The sequence below is a fragment of the Rhineura floridana genome, chromosome 19 (genome assembly GCF_030035675.1).
Source record: "Rhineura floridana isolate rRhiFlo1 chromosome 19, rRhiFlo1.hap2, whole genome shotgun sequence".
In the NCBI taxonomy this organism is placed as follows: Eukaryota; Metazoa; Chordata; class Lepidosauria; order Squamata; family Rhineuridae; genus Rhineura; species Rhineura floridana.
This window is the reverse complement of record NC_084498.1, coordinates 18,032,539-18,050,922: the sequence shown is the minus strand read 5'-3', so window position 1 is coordinate 18,050,922 and position 18,384 is coordinate 18,032,539. Positions and strand designations below refer to the sequence as shown.

Here is an 18,384-nt window from a genome sequence, read left to right as displayed (position 1 = left end):
CTTGCTCAGACTTTGCATTATGGCTCCTAATTGCTTTTGCTACATCCCTTCTCACTATTAGAGCAACCATGTTTCTTCTTAATTTCTCATTTCCTGCATAAAATATTTTGTAGTTGCCTGATTGAAAGTGTGCCATACCCATCCATTTTAATTAACTCAACGCCAAGTATTGTAATATTGATTTACTTATTGATACATTCAGTTTCTTTCTTGACAATTTCTGACTTTCCCGAATTCATGCTTTTCACATTCCATGTTCCTGTTGTGTACTTTGTACAACTCTGGACTCTCTTTTCGCATCTGTGTGCTTCAGCCTCTGGGCTTCCTTTCGGCTTTGACCCAGTTGTGTCATTAGGCACAACCCTACATGTACTTGTCTGCTGTTCTTCCACAGTAACTCGATGAGTGTCATCTGACCTGGGGGCCTCATCTTCCAGCACTATCTCGTGTTGCATTTTGGATAGTCTGTTGTAGGGTTTTCATGGTAAAAGGTATTCAGGTTCAGATGATGCAGAAAAGGCATGGTCAACATGAGGTGGAATTCATAAACACCTAGTTGGCTTTATAATGTATAAAACAGCTATTAGACAACATGGCACATTTTCTTGACAATTTTCAGTTAATTCAACAAAATTCTCAGAATTTTCAAGCTTTGTTGATACACAATGGGGAAGGCATATGGCAAATTTTAACACAGTTGGAAGAAGCTAGACTCATATTCTAATGTAGAAAACTTATATTTGCAGAAACACGATCCTCCATTGAGTAGCATTCCTTGTTTGCATTATAAGAAAATGAAGGAAAATGAAGAAAGGGAACAAAGTAATGACATCACCCCAAATGGGGAAGTATCACCTATTAAACTCCTGGATAAGTCTTTAGAATTTGACTGCCAAACAGAGGAGCCAGACTCCACTGCCGCTGATTCTGGGACATTAGATGAGAAAGACCCACCTGGAGGAGATGCAGCACAAGGAGCCTTAGGTCAAGTTAAGGCAAAAGTTGAAGTGTGCAAAGATGAATCAGTAGGTAAGTGCTGATAATTTGCATTTTTGAACACAGAACTGTAACTACAGTTTTATAGGCTTCCCTGTGGTGTGGAAGCCATGGCACTTAATGGTGTAAAATCTGCATGTTTAGAGAGCTCAAAACCTAGGAGATGCCTGGAATATACCCATTAGTTTTCAGTGAATGCCAATTCAGTATTCCATTTCTCCTTCAATTTGATACAAAACACAGCTATTGTTTATATGTTTCAAATCCAGTTCTGATGTAAAGCATTTAGTTGGTTTGTTCTATTCTGCTACTCTTACTCGATTCTTCAGTGGAAAGTGCACACTAAAACAAATGGGATGTGTGGAATAAAACTTCTGTGTAAATCTTTCTTTCAAATACTCAGTTATCGTACATAGAATGATGGAATTATAGCATTGTTGGGACCTGATGGACATCTGGACTGTGGGTTGCTAACCTTTTTGGCATACTGTGGGCACACTTGCAAACTGGAGACACTCTAGTTTGCCCTACACCCACACCTCAACTTGTTCTATTGGCTACAACAGAATGCCTCTTTCAAGCCTAATTTCAGCAGGAGGGCAGGTCCCTGTGGGCACCAAGAAAGTTTTCTTAAGTGCCATGTTGGTGACCCCTGATCTAGACATTCTGGCAGGGGCTTCAGTTAACCCTGTTTCTATCATCCATATTTTAGCGTGCAAAACTTGGTCAGTTTTATCATCATACATTTTGTACAGCAGGCAGGGTAGATAAGGTATTTCATTTTTTCAATAGGAAAGTAGTAGTTTTTTATTGAGCATGCGGACTGGTTATTTTTCCTAGATCTTGAAGATTTTAGACACTACCTTGAAAAACGTTTTGATTTTGAACAAGTAACTGTAAAAAAGTTCAGAACCTGGGCTGAGAGACGACAGTTCAATCGTGAGATGAAGAGGAAACAAGCAGAGTCTGAGCGACCCATTTTGCCAGCCAATCAGAAACTTATTACTTTGTCTGTACAAGATGCACCCACAAAGAAAGGTAAGCCTTTTTAATGTGTTTTAATATTTGTACTGGGATATATTGACTGGAATCCAGAGAGCTTCTTTAGGTGCACACAATGGCTTGTATTATGCCCATTGGCTTCTTCATTGAAACAGCAGACTCTCTTGTTGTATTATAACCTGCTTTTGAAGTTTTCCTGTATTTCAAAAGTTGTTTGCCATGTGACATTTTTGCTGTTTGAGAAACATAAAGCCAGACCCCCCTTGTAATATATTAGCAGTCTCTAAATTGTGGCCTGCATACATGACCTAGCATAATCAGAATAGTTCAGATTTGTAAGTTGGAGAAATGGCAAGGGCTGTTGCTCAGTTGCTTTGTATGCAGAAGGTCTCCAGGTAGGGCTAGGAAAGACTTCTGCCTGAGCTCTCTGGAGAGCTGTTGCTAGTCTGTGTGCCTCATGAGTAGCCAACTTGGTGCTCTTCAAGTGTTGTGGACTACAACTCCAATCCCTGATCATTGGATATGCTATCATGGGGTTAATGGGAGTTGTAATCCAAAACGTCTGGAGGACACCGTGTTGGCTGCACCAGTATAGACAGCGCAGAGCTGCATGAACTGACTTTGAAGAGGATGGTATGTCTCTGCTCCTCTTTCAAGCAAGCTGAGTAAATACGCGAACGAACACGCTATTGGAATACTGATTTTGCGTTTTGCTTTACAATGAGGAACTCTTAATTCTTCTAGGCTCAAAACAGCATTTGTGAGATGTCTTTTCTTTTCTAGAATTTGTTATTAATCCCAATGGGAAGTCTGAAGTTTGCATCCTTCATGAATATATGCAACGAGTCCTAAAGGTTCGACCTGTTTACAATTTCTTTGAATGTGGTAAGTCTTCAGCATGGCATTTTTTGTAGGACAGTGGTTACTTGCCATGTCTAAGTTTAAGCCAAGTATTTCAGAAAAATGAACAGTACAGTGTTACACTTCTTTCTTTGAGCATATTTACAATCCAGATGTTACCAGAATGCAGGATGCACACTGCACCTGGAATAATGCAGATTAAGAAACTCCTCTTGATAGTTTGGAAGGGAAATTTAACTCATTGTAAGGTGCGGCCTCCTACTTTCATTAATTCAAAATGTTAATCACAAACAAATGGCCTTGAAAGCCATAAGACAGCAGGTCATTAATCAGCTAATGTACAATCTGGAGACTACTACATTTAAAGGTATGCTCTTAGATAGCACTTCTGGTATAACAATTTGAGATTGTGTGTTCGAACTTTAACATAGGATTGTTAGCATTTTAAAAACTGCTTTTCCAGTAATTTTGTTATAATCAGATGGCTGAGAAAAACAGTATTTTTTTATTCTGCATACCTGTGATCAATGCAGCCTATTTTCATAATATGGCCCAGAGAGCTCCTTTTTATCCTACACAAGCAGAATGAGTACTTGCACATCGTGGTAATGTGTGTTTAGAGTTTATTTTGAATATGGTGGCTTACCATTTTCTCTCTTCCCTCTTAAAGAGAACCCAAGTGAGCCTTTTGGAGCCTCAGTTATTATTGATGGAGTGACTTATGGGGCAGGGACTGCAAGCAGCAAGAAACTTGCCAAGAATAAGGCTGGTATGTAAACATACCTAAGTATCATATATTGAATAGCTGTGTTTTGAAGGATAGTACCAATAAATCTGCAGTCCAAAGAATTACTTTTATAGGTATATTCTCATAAATGTATGCAGGATTGGGTTGTATGTAGCTTTAATGCAAAAGTGGCTAACCTTTTGTGGGCCAAGGGCCACACTGACCCATGGTCAACCATCTGGGGGGGGACATGTCATAGTGTAAAAGTGGGTGTGGCTAATCTTTTTTTTAAAAGGTTGGGCACAAAAAAAATTGGCATTACAGTAGAACAATGGAGTGCCAGTAGGAGCTGCCCATGAACAAATATATATATTAACTTTTTAAATAGACAACTTTGGGGGTGCCTTAGCGGACCACATTTTTTTTGGCATCACAGCAGAGGACCCATAAGAGCAGTCAGTTTTTTTAAAAATTACATGACAGATTTTGGGGAGCCATGAGTTAGCAATCTCTGCTTTAATGGATAGGATTATTAAATGATTTAAGAAATTATGCACTAAGTGTGGTTTAAATACAGTGCTGCTTTTTAAACTTCTGACATGTATGAAGTAAATAGATTTAGAAGAACTCTTAATTTTTTTAAACAGGGTAGGTTGTTCATGAGGAAAGACACAGCTTTGGAGCTGCAGTACTTGTCACTTTTGGAAGTCAGTGGGATTTAAACACTCACTGTATGCAGGATTGCAGTCCTGGAGCAGACTCTAGCCCCACTGCTATGCTCCATTCTGTATTAATCGTGGTTAATTGGATCCCTAATGAAATATATGAAGAGTTCATAGCAGCAGAGCGTGGTAGATTGTGCCCATAGTATCTAATGTTGGTTCTGTGTATACTGAGTAAACACTACCAGTGATAACTTTCCAGAAACCAGTGTGGTATAATGGTTGGAGTGTTGGATTGTGACCTGAGAGACCAGGGTTCAAATCCCCACTCAGTCATGAATTTTTGTGAGTTTTGATGGTGGCCATCTTGATGACATTCATCAAAACTATACGCCACACACTGTAGAGTTACACCATGGAAATTATGTATGTAAAGGTAGTTTCTGATCATATAAAATCAACTGCACATTCTTTTCACTAATTCTGCCATGAAATTACGATTGCTCCCCTACTATATAAGTGTATCTTACTATTTACTATGATTTATTTCTGTGGTGTAATGGTTAGGGTGTTGAACTAGGACCTGGGAGGCCAGAGTTCCAATACCTGATCAGCCATGAAGCTCACTGGGTGACCTTGGGCCAGTCACTGTCTCTCAGCCTAACCTACCTCGCAGGCTTGTTGTGAGGATGAAATGGAGAAAGAGAGAACTGTGTACACCATGTTGAGCTCCTTGGAGGAAACGTGGTATATAAATGTACTAAAATAAATAAATAAATTTTCCCATAAGCTCACTGCAGAATAGAAGTCTTTCTTACTATAGAAACAGTTTGGGATTCTTGTTTTATGCTCAACTGCGTTCTTGGGGAGAAATGTAGTTTGTGCAATACATGATCACGCTAAAGCCACTAACTCTCTCATTAACTTCTACAGCCCGAGCTACACTGGAAATCCTCATCCCTGACTTTGTTAAACAGACCTCTGAGGAAAAGCCCAAAGATAGTGAGGAACTAGAGGTATGGATTACAGCACAATCTGATGCATGTTGACTTGGAAGTGTGTCCCACTGAACTCAGTAGGACTGAATCTCATGTAGTTTGTAGGAGTGCAGCTTGATACATTGTGTGTGTGTGTGTTGTGGTAGTTTTTATTATTAAAGATAAAAGAAAAAATACATCATACTGTTCCCGTTCAATTACATAAGAGCATCAAACGAAAAAAAGAGAAAAAGGAAAAAAGGTAGGGGATGAACAAGAGGAAACATCAAAAATATGCTAGTTTTTTTAACTTAACCCATGCAGTAGGATTTTGCTGCTGTTATTTCAATAATTATTTGCTTTCTTGTATTGTAGATTATATGATTGTGTTTAGTATTGGATTATAGCTTTAGATTGTATCAAACTAAGCTACTCAGAGTAGACCTATTGAAATGGTTCCTAAGTTAGGCTGCAATCCAATACACACTTACCTAGGAACAAGTCCCACTGAACCCAATAGAGCTTACTTCTGAGTAGTCATGTATTGGATTGCAGCCTTAAGTCTTGTCCATCAGTTTAAATTGGTCTAGTCTGAGTAGGACTAGCATTGGATACAATCCAATGTTCAGCCTACTCAGACTAGACCTATTGAAATCAGTGGACTTTTAAAGTGAGTCCATTGTTTTACATGGGTCTACTTTGAGTGGGATTTAGTTAGATATCACCTGGTTTCACTAGTAGCCCAAACCTTTTTAAAAAAGTTAAAATTAACTTTTTTTCAGCACATAGATTCATGCGTACAACTCGTCAGACATGCTAAAATTAGGCTGCAATACTATACAGTTATCTGGGAGTAAGTTCTATTAATTTCAGTAGGCTGAAAGTTAAGTAGGCTTAACTTTTGAGTATACATAAGCATATGCTAACCAATTTTCAGTGCCTTCATTTTTTTCCTTAAAATATAAGGAATCTAAGGAAAGTATCTGCTCTTGAATTGGCTGTCTTAGAAAATTTGCAACTAATTCAATAAAAATATTTCTAAATAAAGCTTAGAATTTGTTTTGAATGTAACATTAAATCACACTACACTTCATTAAATTTTCTCTCCTAATCATTCCAAGCTGTTCAGAAGAATTAAGATATTTATGCCCCATATAAAATTTATGACATTTTTAATTTTTACCGTATGTTAGTCAATTACAAATGCTAAATCAAATCTCCATCAATTTTAGGGCAGTGGGAAATGTTCAGATTAAAAAAAATTCCAGAAAATCCCGGTCATTGTAGCTTCTAGATATTTTCTTTGATTTGGTTTGCTTTGCTATTACAATTTTTTCCTATTCATTCTTAAGCTTTTGGATATGTCTCACCAATTGAAAACATTATGTTCATTTTCATTGAACTTGACAGAATTCTGAAGCTGCTGAAATGCTGATTTTACCACATTTGCTGATAATATATCCGCCTAATAAGCTGAAATATGAGTGAGCCTTGCAGATTGCTCACCTTACCACTGCCTTTTACAGCACATCACTATTGCCCCTGGATGCTGTCAGTTAACCGCAGTTTTCCAGTTCAAACTGAACAAGCCTGGATCTTAAACCATTTTTTGAAGTTGGTTTAAGATCCTGTTTATTCTAAATGTGGTAGCAATCATTTTCTGGTTCAGGTGAAATTAGAAATTATGGTTGATTAAAGACTTCTTGGCTTATTGTACTGTGCTAAGGAAGGAAGAAGCTGCATGTGGGCAAAAAGGCTTGGCACGTTCCCTTGGCTAATCAAGCTGATATAAGGTTCTTTGAATGTCGCTGCCGTGTGTGACCTGTAGCATTTATAAGAAACGACAATCATGTCTGCCATTCCCCCTTCTCTTTCCAAATCATCTTTGTTTTTAAGGCTACCCTTAAAAGAAATCTGTTTTTTTTTTCAGGCTTCACTCAGTGTTCGAAAACTATTCATCTTTTGTTGCTGGTCTTTCAAGTTTACCATGATGCTTAAAATGTAGTGTGTATATAACCAACACTAGTTGCCTTACTGACTGAAGTTGAACCAAAGCAAAATAAAGTGGTATTCGTATATGTTACTTTTTTTTTTCTTAGTGAGTTCATTTAAGGCTATACAAAATGGCATTTTGTGTTTTTTTGCATCAGTATCCTATTGATAGCACAGTGCTAAGCTGAGTGCTCTGCTTAATGCTGCGATTTCATCCTTAAGGCTAAGTCAAGACTCAGAATTGCTGTTTGACTATTTAAGTGATGATGATCTACCAATTTTGTTGTAGTATTTTAACCATATCAGTATTGAGGACTCACGGGTATATGAACTGACCAGTAAAGCTGGATTATTGTCTCCATATCAAATCCTTCATGAGTGCCTTAAAAGGTAAGGTTGTGTGCTGCTAATGTGCTTGGTAGAACTAGGGGTACCCCTATCTTCAAGACCCCTTTACAGGTGTGAGGAGGGATGATTTTTATTAGTAAAGGTTCTCATCTGTTCTGTCTTCCTTTAACATGACAACGGCACAAATAATACCAGATTCACACTTGAGAAATGCATGGAGACAGCCCCCTAACCTGTGACAGTCTCAGTACTGTTGATGAATAGCTATCTGATAAGAGATGTGAACCTAGGAATCGGCACAAATTCTAGTGCCAGCTACGCCTTTGGTGTACTGCTCATTATTACTACTTGCAAAACAGATGCAAAATGTCTGACTCTGTAAACTAAACAGTTTAGATTGCCCTTTTACATGTAGACAATTAAATCATCTGTAGGGGAAGTGACTAAGTTGGGAGGTAATCTGTACCCTTGTTCAAACGGCATTGCAGTGTCAATCAAAGGTAGGGCTTGCACAAAAGCGAGCCTCCTGTTGATCCTTTTTCCTCTCTCAGCCTTCAATATTCCCTTTGCTATGAATAAATAAAAGGTACAGAGTTGTTGGGTTTTATGTGCCTTAGTTATTTATTTTGGCACAATACTGTCAAATTATCCACTGTAGACACATTAATTTAAATGGAAGAGCATTAGGCATGTTACTTCCCCCAGTGAAATCTTGAGGAGTTTAAAAGTGCTTAATTTTTTTGTGTTTTCATTCAAATATTACAGAAACTTTCATTTTTAACCAATTATTTGTTTTGCGTCAGGGTAGGAAACTTTAATGTTATTAAGAGCATGCTTAGAATGTTGGGTAGAAAATAGGATTTGTGCATTAGAAATACACATAATTTTTATTGGCCAAATCCCTGACTTTAGAAATGTCTTTGGCCGTGGTTCACTTGAATTTTAAAAGTAGACATCTTGGCTTAAGATGCTAACAGTATTTCATCTGTTCTTAAGAAACCATGGGATGGGTGACACATCCATCAAGTTTGAAGTGATTCCTGGTAAAAATCAAAAGAGTGAATATGTCATGACATGTGGGAAGCACACTGTGCGTGGCTGGTGTAAGTATAATGGCTAGTCTGAATCCCTTTGAGAGAAATGTTCTTCTTTAATCCATGCTTGATGGTTTAGCATATGATTAGAATTAAATTTCCCGAGTCCATCTTTGTGCTTAAGCTATGTTCTTGTGAATGCCAGTCTCATAGCTGAGTATTTCATGGTGTTGAGAAATGCTCTTCCTGAGGTTTTGGGCTTACATTTTGATAATACGCAAATATGGGGAATAGAAAAGGGCGCACAGCTGAAATGTTGGCAGGACAATTGATCTAGAAGATTACAGGCATAATTTTATTTTCCATCACATGGTCAGCCTTCCCTGTGAAGACTTTCCTCATTGACAAGCAGCTTGTCCATGACAATCCTAATGACAATTTCATAGGCAGTTAACCAACCCCAGCGACTGAATCATTTGGGAAGAAAGTATTCTGTGTTGAGGGTCAATGTTATTGCTACCTATAAAGTGTAGTTTCCATTGGTAACTATGATGCAGGTGGAAGTGGTACAAATTGTGTTCTAGGAAAGGCTAATAATTCAGTGATAGACTGTTGGGATAGACCTGTTAGACAGAAAGACAACTTTTTAATCTTAATTTCATTGGTTGGATCAGACGAAATAAATTTATCTGTTTTAAATTTTATGTATTTTATTATACTGTACTGTAAGCTACTTTGAAACATACAGTAGAAAGTGGGTATAAATTCCTTAAATAATACATAAATGCACCGAAGACCCACAGAAATAATTGTTTAAATGGCTTGTGTCCCACTGATTTAAACAGGGCTTAATTACAACTAATTTAGTCTGGATCTAACCTTGTATTTTCATAATGATCATGAAGCAATGTTTGCTGTGTTAGCAGTTAAAAAACAAAAGCTTTGTTGTAGACCTGATTTTTTAAAAAAAACTTTCATGATGACTATGCAGGTAAAAACAAGAGAGTTGGAAAACAGTTGGCATCTCAGAAAATCCTTCAGCTACTTCATCCACATGTGAAAAACTGGGGATCCTTATTGCGCATGTATGGTAGAGAGAGCAGTAAGATGGTTAAGCAGGTGAGTTTTATATATGGTCTGCTGAATGAGCAAACTCCATTACTTTAAAGACTTGAGCAGCTTGGGACCAGATTATTTGAAGGACTATCTACGCATACCAGACTGTCCAGGTCCTAAAATCCATCTCAGAGTCCCTGATCTTGGGCCCTCTACTAGTACTACTATTACATACTCCATTCCTTATTATACTATGGTTGCAAAGTCTCCTTAACATTGAGGCTGCTGTGCTATAAAGGCACTGAATTGACCCTTAAAGCAAGTTTATGGCAACAAAGACTCAGGAGGGAGGGTGCACATATAAGGTAATAATCTGGTGGCACGTGCATACCCTATGACATTTAATAATGTGCCTACTCTGCAAGGAACCAGAAAGGATTGCTTGCACAAGCACTGCAATTGTTACACAATGGCCTGACATTCTTACACTCTCATGTACAGCTTGGCAGTCTGAGGAAATTGGGAGCAGGAATCCTTGTAGCATCACCTGTGTGCTGGTGCAGTTTGAGGGATACCATGTTCCCATTTATTTATTTAATCAGAAAGTTATCTTTTCAGTACACAATCTCCTGGATGGGTTTCTTTTATATTTATCTGTTTACTTAATATATAAGCAAACCCTCATAAGGCAGCTTACAATAAAAAAAGTTAAAAACAAAAGCAGTTGTGAGATAACTGTTGTCCCAAACTGTTCAAGACTTTAAAGCTTAATGGCAGCACTTTAAATTGAGCTGATAAACCAGTGCAACTGATGCAAAACTGGTATGATGTGAACAAATCAGCTTCACCTGTACAAGTATTCTGGCAACTGAAATGTATGGATTATCTGCAAGGGCAGCCCTACACAGAAAGCATTACAGTAGGCTATGGGTGTAACTTGTGCGTGCACAACTTGGGGCTACACCTGCTTGCTCCATTTGCAGTTCTCAAACCAATCTAAGCTGCTAAAATGCACTCCTAGCCACTGAGGTTACCTGCACAGGTAACAGTGGATCTAGAAGTACACCTAAACTTAGACCTTCAGGTGTAGTTGTAAAAAGGTAAAGGTGTCCCTGCACTTGTAGTGCGAGTCGTTTCCGACTCTTAAGGTGACATCTTGCGACGTTTACTAGGCAGACCATATATATGGGGTGGGATTGCCAGTTCCGTCCCCAGCCTTTCTTTACCCCCCAGCATATGCCGGGTACTCATTTTACCGACCACAGATGGATGGAAGGCTGAGTGGACCTTTACCTCTTTTACCGGAGATTCGACTTCCTCCTTCCGTTGGAATCAAACTCGGGCCGTGAGCAGAGCTTCGGCTGTGTTACAGCCGCTTACCACTCTGCTCCATGGAGTAGTTGTAACCCTGTCCAAAACCAACTGATTTATCCAGACCAGTGGTCTTCTCAGCCCAACAATATTTCCATTATACCTGGATTTAGGTTATCTGCCCTTGTCCATTTTTGAAAGGGCTCATTAAGGTTCCTGCTGTCTTTGGGATTAGCAGATGGAAACAGGAGGTAGAGCTGTGTGATGTCTGCATTCAGTGACCCATCAGTCCAAACCCAGTGACCTCTCTCAGTGATTTCATGTAGATGTTAAAAACTGTGGGAGACAGGCTGGAACCTTAAAGAACCCCAAAGGCCCTAGGGTTGAACAGTAGATCTCCAGCACCATTTTCTGGAGCTGCCCTTTCAGAAAGGATTGGGGCTACCATAATACCTTGCCTCTAGCAAAGTGGTCCATCCAGAAAGATACCAATGGTTGATGGTAATAAAAGCCAAGAGGTTAAGGAGAATCAATAGGCTTGGACTCCCCTTCTCTGTCTTCCAGCAAAGATCGTTCCCTGGGACAATATCTTTCTCCCAGTAATACTGCAGATGAAATTTAGGGCAGTACAATAGAAGGGTGATTTAGGGGCAAAATATGCTGACCTTCTTTGATACATGCATCAGTGTTTGGGCAGGCAGGAATGATGTTGAACCACCTAAATTACAAGTTGTATGTAGTGTTAGTCCTACTCAACTCACAGTAGACCCACTGAAATTCATGGGCATGACTAGCTTAGGTCCATTAATTTCAGCTGGTATAGCACAGTGGGGAGGAGAGCCTGGCTGGGAGTCCAGAATCTGTGAGTTCAAATCCCCGCTCGGGTCTCCTGGGTGTCAAGGGCCAGGTAAAGATCACCCCCACAGTGAGTGGCTCAGGGGTTATGTGCTCTGCCACCTGTGCAGCCGTGGGCAAGCTGCATAGTCCCAAGGAGCCCAGTTGCCCCCCAGCTGGCAGTTGCGGCCAAGGAAGGGGCTGGCTTGTGTAGCTGTGGCAAGCTGAGCAGGCCCTAGCCTGCTGGGGAGGACTAGCCTCAGAGGGAGGCAGTGGTAAACCCCCTCTGAATACCACTTTCCATGAAATCCCTATTCGTAGGGTCGCCATAAGTCGGGCTCGACTTGAAGGCAGTCCATTTCCCATTTTATTGAGTATAATGTAGCCCTATGTTTCTAATTGTCCCGTTAATTTCCCCCATAAAAGTAGGGGACTGATGTGGAAAAGGTAAAAGGGCTATTATTTGATGGTGGAGAGAGCTAGTGTGGCATAGTGGTTAAAGTGTTGGTCTACGACCTGGGAGACTAGGGTTCGAATCCCCACACAGCTGTGAAGCTCACTGGGTGACCTTGGGCCAGTCACTGCCTCTCAGAGGAAGGCAACGGTGAACCACCTCTGAATACCGCTTACCATGAAAGCCCTATTCATAGGGTTGCCCATAAGTCGGGATAGACTTGAAGGCTTTCCATTTTCACAAAACTACCCATTACTGGATGCTGTGTTGTTTTCTATTAAAAACTTGTTGGGGAAAATGTTTGTTTGCTTCAGATAGTGGAATGGTTTGTTCCAACAGAGGAGTGAGCAGCTGTGTTTTGAGACTAAATGGATTCCTTTCTTTTATGAGTACTATTGCATTGTGACTGTAGGTGGCCTTGCTGTAGCAGCACCTAATGGCATGATACAGGCATTAGATCACAAAGCAAAAAAGTGTTACGTGAAAGAAACATGCTCCGAACCAAGGAGAAAGAACATTTAAAATGGAACCCCCTGGTGAATCCACAGGCAACCAACCAAGCACAGTCATGTAAATAGTCATACTGATTATGTAAATTTGCACTGTACAAAGGCAGCCTGATAAGTCTTGCCTTACTTGGGCTTGGCTTTCAAGTATGGATCAAGGGATGAGGGTATAGTGAATTGGTGTCTGAACTGATAGCGAAAATCATCAGCGTATTAATAAGCAGTTTCATTTAAAGATGAAGTACTGTCTCAGATGCCATTATGGTTTGCAATAGGTTAAACCCAAGACATTTTTTTAGCAGACTAAGTTATATGTGTGTGTGTGTGTATATATATATATATAAAATAACCTTCCTAGTGAATATGAAAATGCTCTATGGGAGCTCTTTCTTCAATCTTTCTGATGCTCTTGTGCAGGAGACTTCTGATAAAAGTGTGATAGAGCTTCAGCAGTATGCCAAAAAGAACAAGCCAAATCTGCACATTCTGAACAAGTTACAGGAAGAAATGAAGAAATTGGCACAAGAAAGGGTATGTGTGTGCTTACTAATTTTATAGGGTTGTATTCAACTAACTTTTAAGAGTAGACCTATTGAAATTATGGTCATGACTATTCTGAGTAATGCTTGAATATGACCCATATATTTTTTATTTCTCAGTGCATTCATGGAGTTGCATTTATATTTCTAAGTAAATTGCCTTCCTGATTCCTACACATTAAAAAAAAAATTGGGGGGGGGTCCTACTCAGAGTAGACCCATTGAAATTAAGTTAGTTATATCCATTAACTTCAGTGGGTCTTTTCTAAGTAGGACTAGCATTGAATACTATCCTTAAGATCTTTTAAAGAGCCTAGTATTTTTATTGTGTGATGCTTTTTCATTTAACAAACTTCCCACTAGTTAAAAAAACAAATTTAAAAAATCCCACTATGGTTATCTAGGATGCATACACTTTGGAACATCTTTTGTGTTATGATTGTTTATAATATTGGTGTGATGGCTACTTCCTCAAGGGTGGCCTTTGCCATTGCATGGAAACACAGCTGTAAAATAATAGTATTCCCTTATGGCTCATTGGTATAAACAATTTGCTTGCACCATTATTCTCTGTTCGTTCTTAATATTTGATTTTATTCTGTTAGTAAGTAGAATGTATACCATGTAAGCATTGGTTCATTCCTGTCAGGTATTCAAAGAATAACTTTACTTGTCAAATTTGAGAGTTGTGAAGTGTGTGAAAGCGAAAATTACACATCTTCCTTTATACTCCATTTTGGCCGCATACTTACATTATGAAGTAGCTTTTGCATCCTGCACTTGTAATGAAGATGCTATTCTCCCTTCAAGTAATTGGGATGTCATGGGACTAAAAGTAGAAAATTCTAGTTTTTGATCAGTTGGCATCACCTACGAGGACCACGTTTATATATAATTATGGTTGGGTTCTTATATTTTTAGGAGGAAACACGAAAGAAACCCAAGATGACAATTGTAGAATCTGCTCAACCTGGCAGCGAGCCTCTGTGTACTGTTGACGTGTGATCAGAATAGATAATAATTGGGGAGCAATAAAACAAGTGAAGAAAGCTAGTTTTTTCCAACAATTTAATTAAGAATTGGTCTGCTACAGAATGCAAAATAACATAACAATCCAAGCTGCTTCAAATATGCATTGTTCTTTTGCATAATCAGGGCAATAGTACTGAACAGTTTTTTACCTCTGAGATGTACATTTATACAAGACAGCAAAAATCTGTGTGGGTCAATATTTAGAGGTGGCTGGGCAAGCATATTCACACAGGATAAGTTGCAGCAAGCACTCCCCCCCCTTAGCAACTATACATGCTGTCTTGAATGGATGTGTTTAAGGATTAAATCCCGAATGTCTATGTAAAGAGTGGAGTGAATGTATAATATAGGAATACAACTGTACACACTCTTGAATGAATATGCTGACAACTGTTTTCTGAAAAAGAGTTTCGCTGCATTTCAGCACAGAATAATATGCACTGATAAGACACTTTTGACAGCTATGTTGGGGGGAAAAGTGGAAAGCAATGTTCCTTAATGCCATAAAGATTAGGCCAGTGCTGCTTTTTCTTGAATTTTGGCAGGCTTAAGATTTTTAACATCCTGGTACACCAATATTTAGACAGTGTTGAGCACCAACGTGTTCGCTTCTTAAATTGCTGGGTATCTTTTTTTAAGACATAGGAAACCATTATTGTTTACATAAACGACAAGTGGAAAGAAGTATACAGCCTTTCATTTGTCTCACTACTGTGAACCACAGGTGACTGGGTATTGGATGACCAAGCACCAGTGCTTTGCAGCTTCTCTTATTCTGGTCTTGAGAGACTCCTCCACAAGACTCATAAGAATGAACTGAGAGTGTGCAGCAACAGTGCTTGGTAACTTGCATTTTCCATCACTTGTAAGACACCCAGTTGGAAAGCAGTCTGAAAATATACTGACAGTTCTGATAAAATCAAAATTTAATTGAATCTTCCTCTATGGTAATAGTTTTTGTTTAATGCAGCTGTATCTAATTGAGATTTTACTCTCATGCACCATATTATCATTACACAAACAAAAAGAAAAAAAACTGGTCATGCAAATCACTGGAGGAATTTTAGCATATTCAAAAATTGTCACTGGCTTTGTTTTACTAAATGCTTAAAATTTGCAACGTAGTTTCTGCTGTGGAAACTATTAGAATGTAATTTGGGAACATCAGAGAGGACTTTAAGAAGACCTTCTGCATAAGTTGTATTGAGTTGAAATAAAGAACATGAATATGCAAATATTTGTCTTTATATATAGTTTCTTAAGCTGTGAGTACTTGGATATATTCATTACAAAATACTTCGAGTAGCAAAGACATAGCTCTCAAAACGACCAGCGCAGTCCAGAAATACTTCTGTAGTTACTTTTACACTCCAAAAAGACAAAGAACTACTTCAGTGCCACTGAATGTAGTCTGTTTGCTGAAGTATCTCCTAATACACAGTATATTTTTACTGACATTGAACATCTGTTAAGGTACACTATTTTCATATGTTCCCAGTTGCAACATGCAAGAAAAGTAATGCATCAGGAGACAATTGCATGGAGGTGGTTTGATCAAGACCTTTAGCAGTAGGTGTAGGGTCCCCTGCCTCACACTTGAAATAGACTGTGTCAGCTTCTGTGGAAGGGTGTTCTGGGATGCCAAAAACGGTGGCCTGATCATTATACATGCAAATCTACAGTTCTTAGTGCCATGAATTCCATTAGTTATACTAAGTTTGACATAAGGTAAACATAGATGCCTATTTGCCAAGAGGTAACTTAATTATGGGTGCATATCACCACATGGCCAGTCACATGTAGCGTTCCACCAAGACTACATATCTACCTAATTTGAAATCCAAGGTGATATGATCCTCTTACCAAATGTTTACATGCCTGCTGTGTTATACATTACTGCTTGGCAAACAACCATTTTGATTCACCCACTGTTTTTTGCTGCCAATACTGAGAGCAGAGTGCATATGGTCTACAAATCAGTAAAATTCACATTCTAAGCCAGAGGAAGCAGACTACTTCAAAGCTAGCTGAAAGCCTCTTTTAGTATGTCATGCTTACCTTGCTAATTTTGGCAGTAATAGTGAGCCCATCCTAACATCGAATTATAGCTGCTATCAAAGTTGGTAAGTTGTTTTCATCCATATTTATATACAAGCTATTTCCTGCCAAATGATTTTTTGGAACTTTATTCACATCTCTCCTGAAAATGGTTGCAATTAATATAACAAATGTTCTAACTGCACTGCCTCCATTCTACAGAAAATCTAGCTTTGTCCATATCTGCTGTACTTTTTTTTTAAAAAAAAAGTTCAAGCCAAATGGGCTTTCTTCTATGCCTTTTAAAGTAGGTTTTTACACCTGTGCATTTCTTGCTTCTAAAAAAGCTTATTTTTAACTGCACTTTCTCAATAAATCTCTGCATAGATATATTTTTCAAAATCAATGTTTTGCGGGATACCTGCAGCATATATCCATAGATGCCTCATTCTTTTAAGTGTTTACCACATTGACCATCTTGCTTTAGTATTACCTCAGTCTGCCAAGATCTGAATCCTACGAAGGTGACCACTGCCCTTAAAACATCCAGATGTGTCATTGTGAACCAAAGGCTAGTACAAATTATGCATTTTTTTAAAAGGTATTTGATGTGCTGTAGCCTCTTTGGCAAGATGTTCAAAGCGCAATAACTGCTGGAACAAACAATGTAACTGCTGTTGTCACTGTGAAGTATTGTATTTCTGATGTTTACTGTTTGAAGTGTAACAGTCTTGCATTTGCACATAAGCATAAGCTGCTATGTTAGAGGGTAAATCATTGCATTAATTTCAGCTTCTGCATGAATACTTATGCAGTGTGATTTGACATCCAAAATTGTTTTGTATCTTTTGTGATTTTTCTAGTTAGTCATCTGTAATGGTTTCAGTCTAAACCAAAACTTTCAAGCCCTTTTCTCAATGAATCAAATTAATGTGGATGGGCTTCATTAATAAATAGCTGTTCCAACCTCTAGGAACAGCTTTTGTTTTACATATTATATGCTTCTTGACAGATGTGAGAAATTGATTTGAAAGATAGAATTGGTACTTATTTGAATAATACTGAGTGGAAAGTTACTAACTTTAGTGGAAAATCAAATGCTACCCATTTAAAACCTCCAGTGGCTTGACTAAAGCTTTAACAACTGTTTTAGTACTTGGCTTTCCAGCTGTTGGAAACAAATATCCAACTATGCTGTTCTAATGTTCTTTGTTGTACACCGCCCTGAGAGCTTTCTGCTATAGGGCGGTCTAGAAATGTAATTAAATAAATAAATAAATAAATAATGGTCATCACACTTAACAAAAGTATTCCTTTCTAGCCCTAGTCTGTGTTCCTTGGTTCTGGTGAGAAAATGGACATTGATAGCTGTTGTGGAAACAATCCAAATTAAGTTAGCCATTTGGAACAATTCAACAGTGATCATTTACAAGATTGTATTTTAAAAATTAATGTGACCAACTCAATGTTATTGGGTGCTGTATGAATTGTATGTTGAGTGCAGTTCCTCAATGCTGGTGGTCAGTTGATATAACTATAAAGCCTCTTTCATTGAGCCTCTGTGTTAGGTCTTTTGAGTACTTGTTTTTCCCATAAGCATTAGTTTTGAGCAATAAAGTTGCATAAGATGCTATGAGTAACTGGTGCTGTAGGTCATTGTTCCTTTACTGCTTTTAAGAAATTCATATTGAACTTACCCTGGGTAATAATGAAATCTCTTGTCAGTAGGTACCTTTTTAAGAAGGGCTTTGCCTTGACTAAATGTTTATTCAATCGATATATGCATTTTGGCCTGTTCACATTTATAAGTAAACAGTTCTTAAGAATACTACAAGGATGTATATTTAATTATTGTATAGTAGCAATTTTAATCCTTCAGCTTTGGTCCCCAAACAAGTTACCGGTGCCGTCAAGCAGAGTGCAAATAGCACTCCACATTAAAGCTGAAATGATGTAGGCGCACAGACACATCGTAAGCACTGTAGCAGTGGTTCAGGAAACCACTCCTGAGGCTCC

At 38.5% G+C, this 18,384-nt stretch overlaps 1 protein-coding gene across 4 annotated transcripts in view; it reads left to right on the top strand.

Annotated features, from left to right (window-relative positions):
- Positions 1–18,071, top strand: part of DGCR8 (DGCR8 microprocessor complex subunit) — a 36,484-nt gene extending 18,413 nt beyond the window's left edge. For all 4 annotated transcript variants that reach the window (XM_061602325.1, XM_061602326.1, XM_061602327.1 and 1 more), the window contains 10 exons: positions 747–1,029; positions 1,837–2,034; positions 2,782–2,883; positions 3,530–3,628; positions 5,182–5,264; positions 7,507–7,607; positions 8,562–8,668; positions 9,591–9,718; positions 13,178–13,291; positions 14,221–18,071. In XM_061602325.1, the coding sequence (XP_061458309.1) occupies positions 747–1,029; positions 1,837–2,034; positions 2,782–2,883; positions 3,530–3,628; positions 5,182–5,264; positions 7,507–7,607; positions 8,562–8,668; positions 9,591–9,718; positions 13,178–13,291; positions 14,221–14,304 (1,299 nt within the window). In that variant the 3' untranslated portion in view covers positions 14,305–18,071. The remainder of the gene's footprint in view (positions 1–746; positions 1,030–1,836; positions 2,035–2,781; positions 2,884–3,529; positions 3,629–5,181; positions 5,265–7,506; positions 7,608–8,561; positions 8,669–9,590; positions 9,719–13,177; positions 13,292–14,220) is intronic.
- The last annotated feature ends 313 nt before the right edge of the window (positions 18,072–18,384 follow it).